The sequence below is a fragment of the Streptopelia decaocto genome (genome assembly GCF_964273445.1).
Source record: "Streptopelia decaocto genome assembly, chromosome: 11".
NCBI lineage: Eukaryota > Metazoa > Chordata > Aves > Columbiformes > Columbidae > Streptopelia > Streptopelia decaocto.
In genome coordinates this window covers 16,570,421-16,582,839 of record NC_138666.1, presented here as the reverse complement: position 1 = coordinate 16,582,839, position 12,419 = coordinate 16,570,421, and the positions used below count along the sequence as shown (strand labels likewise).

The 12,419-nt window shown below is 43.3% G+C and overlaps 1 protein-coding gene across 2 annotated transcripts in view; it reads left to right on the top strand.

Annotated features, from left to right (window-relative positions):
* WTIP (WT1 interacting protein) overlaps positions 1 to 12,419 on the top strand; it is an 82,839-nt gene that overhangs the window by 26,296 nt on the left and 44,124 nt on the right. For both annotated transcript variants that reach the window (XM_082063117.1, XM_082063116.1), the window contains exon 2: positions 6,773 to 6,874. In XM_082063117.1, the coding sequence (XP_081919243.1) occupies positions 6,773 to 6,874 (102 nt within the window). The remainder of the gene's footprint in view (positions 1 to 6,772; positions 6,875 to 12,419) is intronic.

The window sequence follows — 12,419 nt, the reverse complement described above, 5'->3', positions numbered from 1 at the left end:
AGAGTTGTTTCCACAGCCGCCTATGTTCCCCAACTCTCACCTGTCACCTCACCCTACCTTTGAAATTCTGACAAGTTTCTGACAGAAAAGAACAGTGTATGTATTTACTGAAGTGAGTTGGTATATGCTGAGGCCAAACCCTGCTGACCTGCTGGAAGTGCTGATCCCTCAGGCAGGTAAAGCTCAGCACTGTCATTCCTGGAACTGGTCTCAGTGCCTCCCTTTGTGGCCATGACCTCTCCCAGCAACTTTGTCCTAGGTGAGCCACAGCCTTGTTAAGCAATAAGCACAGTGGAGGTAGTGAAAGTTATTCCAGGAGCTGGAGTTGGAACCTAGAGCTTGCTTCTACAAAGCTTCCACTGAATGTGAACTTTACCACATTTGTAACCAAACATAAACTAATCTCAAACTTTGCTTTTTCTGAGTAAGTTCTACACACACATCCCTCGTGCTCCAAGCCTATGAGTAAAGCCTCCTGTAGGAGGTATTGAAGTGATGGAGATCTTTTTAAGGCAGCAGATACGTATGTTAAGGGCCTAGGTAATTTATTGGTGGGGTTTTTTTTTTTTACCTTCTTTATTTGAGGAGGAAAGCAAGATTGGGGACAATCTTAGTGAGGCTTAACAATGAGAGCAAAAAATTTCCCCATCCACAGCCTGCTTCTTGTCTTGCTTTGCTTCAGCTGTGATTTGTGTTAGGTGCTGTGGCCCATCTTCCTCCAGTTTAACCTACTCCAACCTCAGCATTGTCGCTGTGGCGAGTGCATGGGTATTTGCAAGCCAGAGCTGTGTTACTGGATGGGATCAGGTCCTTCCTGGCTGTGGGGTGTTGCATTGCCAGGTGTGGGTGGGCTCTGGCTTGGGACGGGAGCTTAAAATATTTACTTGAGCATTCCTCACTTTTCTTAGTCTGTCATTTTAAACCTTAATTTGAGTTGTGGTGTCTTCTGGTCTTCTTGGGGGGAGGGGGCAGTGCTGGTAGCTTACCCAGACAGCCCCTCCGTCGTTCCTATCACTAGACGTCTTAGGCCAGTTCTTCATGCAATTGTTGCATTGCTGCTGAGCATGTCCAGGATATGCTTATTTATTTTTATAACTTCTACATACCAGATTTTATTTTATGTTGGGTGTTCAAGCCTTGGTACATTTGCCAGGCATCTGCCAGGTGACAAAGCCCTCCAGCGAGAGCTACCTGTGGTGGTGAGGGCTGGGAGGGTTTCCCAGGCTGCCCCCCTCACCCCTGCCTGGCTGTGGGGAGAGGACCTGCCCCTGCGCCCTGTTGTAGGTGCCTTGTTTCTTCTGTCTGCCTCTGAGAGATGACGTGTGTGTCGGAAGATCCCTCCTCCTGTGGCGGTTGGAGGGGAGGGAGCATTCCTCTTGCCTGAAGTCACCTCTCAGCATCCGAGCTGCCGCAGTCCAGGACGTCTGCACAGTAGCTGCCATCAGCTCGGGCAGGTACTGCTGCGGCAGTGACAGGGCTGCCTGGGCTCAGGGCAGCTCTGATGCTTCGCTGTTTACCCAGCTTCTCAGCAGAGTATTTTTTTAAAGGTAGTAGCAACACCCTATGTAAAACCAGCCCGCGTGGGAACACCTCCTGTGGCCAGTAATACCTGCAGGTGTCTGGAGCAGCCCCATACAGCTCTCCTGCTCCTGCAGTGGCCTCTATTGCTGCAGTTCGATTTCTTGAGCTGATTTAAAGCTTTCCTTCTCCTTTGTTCTTCCTGCTTCATGGCTGTAGGTTTTCATACACCACAGGTGTGGAAAAGCCTGTTGGGGACTTAAGGAGAGATGATATTTTCCAGTCCAACAGAGGAGCAGGGGATTTTGTAGTAGCCAAGTGTGATGTTCATCCACCCTTTTCCCAGAACTGCAGAGGCAAGGAGGGAGTAATCTGTGCCATGTGTTAGTTGTTAATTTTAGCTTTACCATAACTCTTGACGACAGCGCTTGGTTGTTTCCTGCTGTAGGCAACATGTAGCAGTTATCCTGGAGATACGGTGTGGCTGCAAGACAGTAAAGCTGCAGCTTATCCCTAAGCTGTGCACTGTCAAGGCGTGCAATAGCCGGATTCTCCCTCTGACTCACACAGCTCCTGCGGACTGAAGTTGAGAGGCTGTATGGTACCATTTTTCTGGCATTTGTGCTAAACCCTTGACTTCAGGTTAAGTGAGGATGGCATTAGGCACAAGCTGAGCTCCACTTGTGTCTGAGAACAAAGCTTGACCAAAAGGTGGTTATATATCTACCATTAGATGTACTGCATTTAAGCTAATAAAAGCCTACTGCTTTTTTTTGCAACTCTGGGTTCCTGGTGAAGTCTGTATGAAGTACCAGCCTGTACTGGCATCATTAAAAGAGCATCCTAGAATTTGATGTACAGGTTGCAAACTACACTTTTTCTAATGTGTAGGCTGCTACATGGAACTCTTGCAAGTAAATTATAGGAGGCAAAACAAAAATCCTATAGCTTTAATATCTTTTCTAGGTTGTTGTTGATATCTTTGCTTGTTATAATGCATTGCTTTCCATCTCTTGCGTCTGCAGCAAAAGTTGACTATGTCAGAAAATACGTGTCTTATTTTTTCCTGGTGCTGATACTAGTATTTTGCTAATACATGATTTACTCAGAGAGCATTGTGTTTCTGATGGCTGTGTTGCCGTACAGTGCTGGAGGCTTGCTTGGTTACATGTTCTGACTGACACAGTCAAGCTCAGTGAAGCAGACAGGTGAAAGGTGTGGGGAGCACTGGCGATGTGCTGTAACCAGCTCCAATGGGGGAGTCTCTGGGAGCTCCTTCTCTTTCTAGTGTTGTTTTTTTGGTGGTCTTTTGCTGTGGCCCGCAGAGTATGTTTGTTCAGTCTCTGATGTTTGGTTAAACACTGTGTGAGGATGCAAACATCTCTTGACCGCAGTGAAGGAATGCTGTGATGCTGTGTTCTGCTCAGCCAACCGTTATGCAAACTTTGGGTATATGCAACATCTTACAACAGCTGAAGAGAGACACCAGACCTGCAGGAGAGCTGATGACCTGAGTGGAAATAAACAGCTGATGTGTTAAAGAACTGGAGGCACAGTGGGGTGCTTAGAACAGAGGTGTCGGGAGGGGCGAGGAATCACATAAAGGCTGGAACAGTTGATCTGAAGTCATGTCAAGTGAAGTGTCAGAAATGTGACATGCTTGCTCTGTAACAGAATGTTCTTCATAGGCGGTGTAACAAGCTTTGGAATTAAATTGGGGGGGGAAGTGCTGTAGCTGTTATGTCAAGTCTTTCACAAGCTTGCAGTGTGCAGTCTGGGCTGTGGCTGGTGGAAAATCAGACCTGAACAGCCAAGTAATCAGTGCTTTTCCTTGGCAGTTATGAGCTCACACTATACTCACACCACAGCTGCATATGTATTTTCCAAAATACACTTTTAAAATTATACATGCACTTTTTTTAGTATGCTAATCGTTTCTGTGGTCATTCATTCCTGGAGTTAATGAGTAGTGTCTTAGAGAAAACGAGTTAACAAACTGACAGCTGCTCATAACGAATCACTTGCTGGAGAGGCCAGTGTAAATTTAACATCCACAATAAATCCTTTTGCTTATGATGGTTCAGTGGAGCGTTGGCAAAGAAATGAGGCAATAACTTCATTTATCAAAGCAGTTCATGGCTGTAGTAGATTTGTGCCTGAGAGCTCATAGACAGAAATGCCAGAGGATTACAGACTCTGGATTTCTGCTCCTCTTTGAGTAATATTAAGCATAAATAGGAAAAGGTAGATCTCACAATCAGACAGGTTGTCAATAGCTGCCAGTCCCGGGTACACATTCAGCATGAAAAGGTAGCAGGAAGGGTGCAGGTAACTGAAACGTCATGGCAAGACCTGATGCTGAAGTAACATTTGTGGTGTGACCCCCTGTTCCCTGCTGGGTGTGCACCCCCACGCCCCAGGGCCGGGAGGGCCCGGGGTTATTGTGGAGGTTGTGGTATGTGGTGGGACAGGGAGCAGGTCTGCGGGTGCTGTGCTGCTGGCAGCAGTTCCCGCAGCTGCTGGTAGATGGAATGCCTTTTCCAATCAGTGTCTGCAGGAATCAATAACCATCTTTCATCAGCAGTTAACTATTAACTCATGGCAAATAGCAGACCTTTTTTGTAACCTTTGGTTACAAATAAATAAATAGACATAACAGCCTTGGATAAGGCAACAAATATTCTGAAATTCCCGTTTCCTATACCAGAGCTGAGTGAGCCTGAGGACCAGCATTTTCTCAATACTTTGTTTGCAATGAACCAGTTGAGCTAACTGGCAGCTTGTTGCTAGTACAGGTTTAGCTTGGGGCATTGTTACCTAGTAATATTAAAGTTATATATCGCATTTCAAGAAGGTGGACCCAATTCGAAATCGCTATATCTCTGCAATTGGGTCAATCTCTTTGAAACATCCTCTAGATCCTGCTTCACTGGAACGCAATAATTGTGTTTAGGATTTTTTTTTTTAATCTATTATCAATAGTTTTCTTGTTTTTCAAAATTATTGTTCCATTTGGAAAATGTGCTAGTGGCCCAAAACGGCAACGTTGTGCCAGGATGTTGAACTAGTTGAATGAAAGGCTCATCTCTCTTCGTGATTTGAAATGAAGGAGTTAAAAGGTAGAAACACCAAGAAACCTGTGATTTATGAAAGGTCTTTCCACTTCAGTATTTGAATATTAGTAGCATAGGAAGGTTTTTTTCTTCAAATATATATATATTTTTTAACTTGACAGAATCCTATTTAAACTGATCACATGACACAGCCCATGCAGGTGGCCGTATTAATGTTGCACTGAACTGAAACAGTTTGGTTTCAGAAATGATGTTTAAAATGCATCTTGAATAGCTGGGGAGGGGCAGAGATATTTGTGGGCATCATGGTGCCAGTGGCTGTTTCCTCGCTGAGAAGCCACGTGCAGTCTTGGCTGGGTGCTGCCCTCCTGCCAGGCTTAGTGATCTCTGCCACCCTCACTGAGAAGTTGTTTCTTCTCAAATTTAAGTGGAACCTCTTGTGTTCCAGTTTGAACGCATTACCCCTTGTCCTATCATTGGTTGTCACTGAGAAGAGCCTGGCTCCATCCTCCTGACACTCACCCTTTAGATATCTGTAAACATTAATGAGGTCACCCCTCAGTCTCCTCTTGTCCAGCTCCAGAGCCCCAGCTCCCTCAGCCTTTCCTCACACGGGAGATGCTCCACTCCCTTCAGCATCTTTGTTGCCCTGCGCTGGACTCTCTCCAGCAGTTCCCTGTCCTTCTGGAACTGAGGGAGCCAGAACTGGACGCTATTCCAGATGTGGTCTCACCAGGGCAGAGTAGAGGGGCAAAAGAATCTCTCTGGACCTACTAACCATCCCCCTTCTAATACACCCCAGGATGCCATTGGCTTTCCTGGCCACAAGGGCCCAGTGCTGGCTCATGGTCATCCTGCTGTCCACCAGGACAGTATATTAGCAGTTTTGTTGGTGCCAGTGGTTAATGCTAAGCTTGTGCGTGCATTTGTAGAAATAGGGCCTCAAACAGCACATGGAGCACAGCAGCTTCATTATAGAGTTGCATGAGGCAAAAATCTCAACTTTTATTTTATACTGTAGTGTTTTAAAAATCACACAACCTTTTCTTGAGATGTACCATCCTACTACAATCCAATAGAGCCTAACGGACATCTCAGAAAAACTTAAAGTCGATAGTCCTGAGTATGTGACAGAACTATGTGGATTCTCCAGCATTTATTTTCCTCTTCATGTGGAAATGGAAGCAGAGTGATTCTTGAATTATCCCCCTGCCCTGGTTGGTTTGAAAAGAGAGGTTATACATAGATAGGAATAAATGCATAGGCAGAAGACTCTTAAAGCTATAACTATGAGGGAAAAGCCTTTTAAAACCAAAGAAGAGAACAACGCAAAAAACCCTCTGTGTGGAGCTTGTTGAAATCGTGACCTTTCCTGTGAGTCTGCCATGTCTGGAGCTCACCACTGACTTGGCCAGCGTTACGCTGGAGCTTTGTACTTGGGTCTCATGCAGGCTTCATGGAGTCATCCCCGGCATCACCAAGAGCTCGCTCGGGCAGCGAAGGGGAATTTATCGCCCCACTGAAGCAAAATTGCCAGCCACAGTTTTTGCCCTTAGACTATAAGGAGCGTAGACACCTTGCTCTTCCGTTTTGTAAGGTGCCAGGTTATGTTTTTGAGGTTACATACTACTGTTCATGGAAAGATAAACAATTATTAAATGTGACTGACAAACCCATTTTCCTGGTACTGCATGGCTTCCACCATGGACCAACGCTGTTGTTGTTGCATTGCTGGAGAGGGGCAAAGAGAAGTCTTTTGGTTTTGGAATGAATTGTTGTTTTATTACTGATTATTGAATGTATTATGGTAGAGCATCTAGTTGTGAAAGTCTCACTGAACTACTAGTGGGGCAAATGAAGTTATTTCTAGGGAGCGTGCAGATTTTCTGTCCTCTCACTGCATTTGCCTCCTTTGGATTTGTGTCTTTAGCCAGACTCAGTCTCCATGCATTGAAACACCAGCAGAGACTTTCCCCCGTCCTTTTATTTTGGGTTAATTTCTATGCATTTGTTTCACTCAAGTCACCTGTTACTGTTTTGTGTACTTGAATCTGTTCAGGGTGAGGAGTTCATCGATTTGGGGCCTCATGGGGGTATCGTGAGTCCTATGAATCAACAGCCTGGAGCTGTTTCTAGGAGCTGCGGAGGATTCTAACTTCCATTCTCTTTCTGCTTTGTAGGTATTTGTATAAAATGTGGAAAAGGTGTCTATGGAGCAAGCCAGGCTTGCCAAGCAATGGGTAACCTCTATCATACCAACTGCTTCACATGCTGCTCTTGTGGTAAGTCAGATCTACCATAGCCTAAGTGGCTTCTTTTTGTAATATATATTACTTTATCAATCAGTGTACAAAGTGAGACTTAATCTTGCCTGCTTCCTGAGGCAAAATGCCCATGCAAGACTCCAGCTTCAGAAGTTGTTTTTTATTTGCCATCTGTAAGTGTTCAAAGGTGTTTTCTTAAGCATCATCCCAGAAAAGTAGTATTTGGTTGTTTTAAGGGCTGCATTTACAAAATGGCTTCAACCTGGCTGTTATAAGCACTACATACTTTAAATCACTTGTGTTTATGGAACTGTAATATATATTTATCATTTTTACAGAAAAATGACAAAATTTGTGCAGCCAAAACCATATTTTCCCTCACTGTCTATTTACAAATGCAACTCAAGCATGTATACTTGTAATTTCTGTAGATGCCTAATGCTCAAAAATTTTCTCTTATGTTTGAGTGTGATAAAAAGAAATAGAAACTGTGTGTTGAAACACCTTAAGCTGTTGCAATACTTTATTTTTTAAAGGAAAACTTGCAGATAAATCACTATCTCCTCCTTGTTTTCAGGACCTTTTCAGGTTTCTCTTTTAATCTGAATGCATCTGAAAGTGATGCGTTCTATTCAGGGCTTTGCCACGGGAAACAGGACTTGGAAGATTCAGAGCAGCACTTTCAGAAGTGTTTGCCTTAAGTCAAGCATTGTGAACTTTAGTTGGAAACTTTCTCACTGTCTTGTCAGAAACTCCTGAGAGCTCACAAATTCCCACCAGGTTCAAGGGAAGTATGCGAGCTCAATTTTCAGGAGTCAGGTAATTTTTCTTGATATGCCCACACAATTATTTCCATTCCTAATATATGAAAATATTTGCCTGGATGTTGAAGATCTTGTTGTTATACACAGCAAAATATTTACTCTGAGCAGCACATGCTGAGCATAAATCGTTTATAATAAGGATTAGAAAAAGAGTAAAAGAGTATTGGTATAGAACTAAAGAACCTGATAATGAAAAGACCATTGTAAAGTTGACTTGTGAAAGGAGAAGTGTTGTCTTTTCTCCTGAGTTTTGTCCAGATAAATATTGGCTTAAAGAAACCTACAACCTGAATGCAGAATTTAGTGACCTTTATAAATTATTCTGGACCATGACCAGGTTCTAGAATAAACTTGTCTCAAACCTTCAGGGATCATTCTTGACTTTGCTCAAGTCTGACAGGGAATGAGTAGCTGTTTTGTTGGCTCATAAAGTGAACAGCATCCTGCTTAACATAGGATTACAAAATGTGATATTGGATAATATCTATCCACTCATTGCCAACATTAACCTAACCTAATTGCATGGGTGAATTCCAGCTTCCTCTCTGGGGCAGGCGTGGTTTTTTTAAGTAGTCAGGATGTGCGTTTGTTACCACAGGGGTCTGTACACAAGTCACTCTGTTCCTTAGAAGAATGTATAAGGGCCGAGGAATGTATTTTAACAGCAAAATACAAACACAACGTAATTATTCAAAAGCACAATCAACTTTTCTGACTGTCCTGATGAGGTGTGTGTGGCCAGTGTATATCTACCATAGGGCAACTTGAGGCATGTCTGTTCAGAGTGTAGTTTTTCCCCACCCCACAGTGCCAGTGGAATTTAGTGATTCACACGGTTTTCCGTGAGTCATGCACATGCACGAGGAAACAGTGCTCCAGGTTGTCTTCTCAGCCCCTCGCTGTACTGCACATGGGCTGGAGGGCCCAGCTATTCCCCACCAGGATGTTTTGCAAGAAGGGCTTGGGTTCGTTCTGTCTGCAACCTCTGATACAATCCCATTGAAAAGCGAACGTGTGTGGACTTATTTGAGGCTTTGAAAAGGTGGATGTGTTGGTGATGTGGCGGGACTGCCTGAGTGTGGGTAGAAAAACTAGATCAAAGCTTAAGTTCAGCTACACACAAGCAGAGCTTTTCCTCTCCACCCAGCTCCGGAATAGTATCAAAATGAGCATAGCTGAAAAGGTGGTGTTTCATTAATTCTTTGGTTTCTATCTTTATTTGGGACTGTGCAGTCTTTGGGAAAAACAGAGTGATTCAGGACAGTGCCAGTAGATGCAGACCTTGGGAATGAGGTGTGTGAGTTACCTATGGGAACTGCATCCTGGACTGTGCTTCTGAAAAGGCCTTACAGTACATCTTGTACCATCAACCACATGCAAACTTCTCAGAGTACTGTAGTTCATGAACAGGGAGTTCATTTTACCTTGAGTGTGACATTGGTGGGACCCAGGTGAGAATTCTGCACTCTAGTTTTCGTGCCCACTCTTAAAGAGATGAGGAAAAACTAGAAAGGGTCCAGAAGGAGCTACATAGATGATTAAAGGCAGGAGAAAATGTGAGAGCCTAATATAATTTGAGTATCAGAAATTATGGGAGGGGCATGTGGTTGGAGCTCATAAATACTTTTACTAAAAAACAGCATTAGAAAGTGGTCTTATACTTACTAGAGACAAACACAAGAGTGATCTCTTCTACAGGCTGAAATTACAGAATTAAAATAGGAAATCAAAGACAGTTTTTGCACAATGAGGATGATTAACTCCTGGAATGAAATAGCAAGAGAAGTGGCAGATTCTCTATGTTTGTTTTCAAATTAAGACCAAATGTCCCTTTGGAAAGTGTTATAAGTTGAGCCAGGCTTTTGGATTCAATATGTAGGTAACCAGGTGAACCGTTAATGACCTTTGTTAGGCAAGAGGTCACAACACACAGGCTAATGCTCCTTCTGAGCCTTTGGCAGGAGAGCAGTGTGTTAGTATGCACTGCCTACAATGGTTCCTATGCACTAGTTCCTATGTAGGCTTTAAAATCTGAGATAGAGTAGGAGTGCAAGCTTGCCCTTCCTTTTTCCTCTTTTTTTCCCAAATAACAAGAATGATCTAAACTCTCTTCCAGCAGTTATCAGTCTTATTTTCAGTGTAAGAGATCTATAAAGCGAAAGGCTGTAACCAAAGAATAAAAATTCTCTACCTGAAGACATTTGATTTAGATAAGGGCCCAATACTTAAGCAGTTACAATTAAAAAATAATATATATATATATATTTCAAACCCTTGGGAAGAGTTGTGGTTTGGAGACCACTCAGGCTGAAATGTGATAGTGAGTGGAGACAAGTGTAGTTACACAGAGAAGTGGGAAGAGATCCTCCGTAGGAAATTCTGCCTGAGTTGGAGTCCTGTCTTAGGCACTTCTGTGAGTTTAACTTTGGTTTCAGCACCAAGTGCAACCGGTCAGGTTGCCCTGGTTGAAAAGGGCAGAATGGCCCATCCTGTGCCTTACAGGGGTGTACAGTGTGTATGCCAGCGCTGTCTTTTTTGACTCCCACCATCGCATATCACACCATTGCGGGAGAGTTTGTGTTGCTGGTAATCAAGAGGAAAACATAAAATATGCTAGCAGATGCAGGCACCTCTGTGAAGTAAATAAACAGGAGACTTTTGTCCCCTTTAGATGTTTTCGTCAAATGCTCAGATGGTAAATCTCTTCACTGTATTCCTAGATTCTGGCAACTTTGGGATGAAACTCAGTAATATGTTGATTCAGAGTTGCACAGGATCTCCTCAAAAAAAGGAAATCTCACCAGTGAGATGAGGTCAGAACAAGAAAGGAAAGGAAAGGAAAGGAAAGGAAAGGAAAGGAAAGGAAAGGAAAGGAAAGGAAAGGAAAGGAAAGGAAAGGAAAGGAAAGGAAAGGAAAGGAAAGGAAAGGAAAGGAAAGGAAAGGAAAAAGGAAAAGGAAAAGGAAAAGGAAATGACCTAGCAGGCACCTTTCATGTGCTGCATTTCTGCCTCTTTAATGTGTTCAGTGAGCTTTAGTTGAGCCTTGCTCCTGTAACTGGGCAAGTTCAGCATCTCAGAACTTTGTAAGTTCATTTTTGTTATGTCTCTGTGTAAACCCTGATTGCTTTCTGCAAAAAGCCATGTTCTTCAGTTAGCTTTACTTCAGAGGTTAGATAATTCTCTTCAGGTAATGTAAAAGCTAAAGTGATCTGATTTCCCTGGGATCAAGTAGTTCAATGTAGATCTTTATCCACAATCTCTTAGAGAAAACAACTTGAAGCTTGTTAGGGTGGTTTTTAAATGTAGATTCAAATCCTCTCTCAGCCCTAACACCAGCGGAACCTCTTTTAGGACTTGATTCAGCAAAACACTCAGACATGTGCTTCAATATATTATATGACTCATATGTAAGCATGCTTTGCTGAATCTTAAATAATAGAGATGAATTCAAGCAACAACATACACTGTCCCTTCTGTTAAGTGTAAAATTTTAGTTTTGGCAGGAGTTCAATGGCAGATTTTGCTTGTGGAAGACAAGAGCTGAAAAATGTCTGCCTGAAAAGCTCATAATCTGATTCCTCTTAGTAGTATGTCACAGCATGACAGGATTTCTTGAAGAATAATTGCAATAATGCCAGATCGCTTGTGTGATCTAAGTGCAGGTGATCAGCTGCAGGAATTAATGGGCTCTATTTGATACTCATTACAGAAGATAACTTATCAGGTCCCTTCAGTTTGCAGATCATAATGCCACACAGCATCTTTTCAGGCTGAAAATGTTAATCCAGTGGCAATAATTGTAGAAACCGCAGTAAGATAAATCTTTGCAGTGAGGAATATTGGTCTGGTATTTGTTACTCTGAGGGTGTAGGAGATGGGCAGGGAATGAACTTTGTAGAGCTAAGGATTTAAATCTCCCTATTGTCAAAGCTGAGACGTATTTCACCATAAAAACCAGGAACACGTTCTGCTCTCTTACATGAAGGCAAATGTTTGAGCATGCCATTCGTCTTTAATTTGCACTTTTGCCACTGGTTTTAAGGCACAGGAAATCACTGCAAGATCAGTCAGAAGCCTAAAGCAAACTGTATAATCCCAGAGGTATGCGGCTTGTTTCTTACCTGGTAGCTATTGATCAGACTGGAGCTCTCATGGGGGTTTCATACAGCAGTTTAATTTTAAGGGACAGCTCGTAAAGGTATCGCAGTTCAGTTGATTACTGGCACTGCTGCTGCCTCAGCGCCAGCCTTTGTCCAGACTTCACAAGCCCATTGCTACAAGCGTCTAAGAGAAGGATAAGGATCACAGCGAGGGCTGACAGCACTGCCCTTTGAAAAGGCCCGAGAGGGACAACTGCAGCAGTAGGTATTGTTACCCTGAAGGTATAAAGAGTGGTTCTGAATTAGCCTGTGCCCTCCAACTGATGTGCAAGGGTTGTGGATGGTTCATGGTTGTGGATGCAAGCTGCCTTTTCACTCGTATCGAGTCTCAGAGACAACAGCTCCCTTCTGACTGAAGCCGCTCAGTGCTACTGGATGTAGATGTCTATTAATAGGAGATTGCTCATGTCCCGACTTGTAGGGAGAAGTTCCTCGTGACACTGGAAATGGTCTTTTGTGTATTTGCTGCCCCGGGTTGAACCTTTGTTTGCACTTGGTGGTAGTGAGGCACAGAACATCTTAAGGGAGCTGTGTCCCTTCAGTGTATATTTATCAACAGTTGGTGAGTTTTTTAAATAG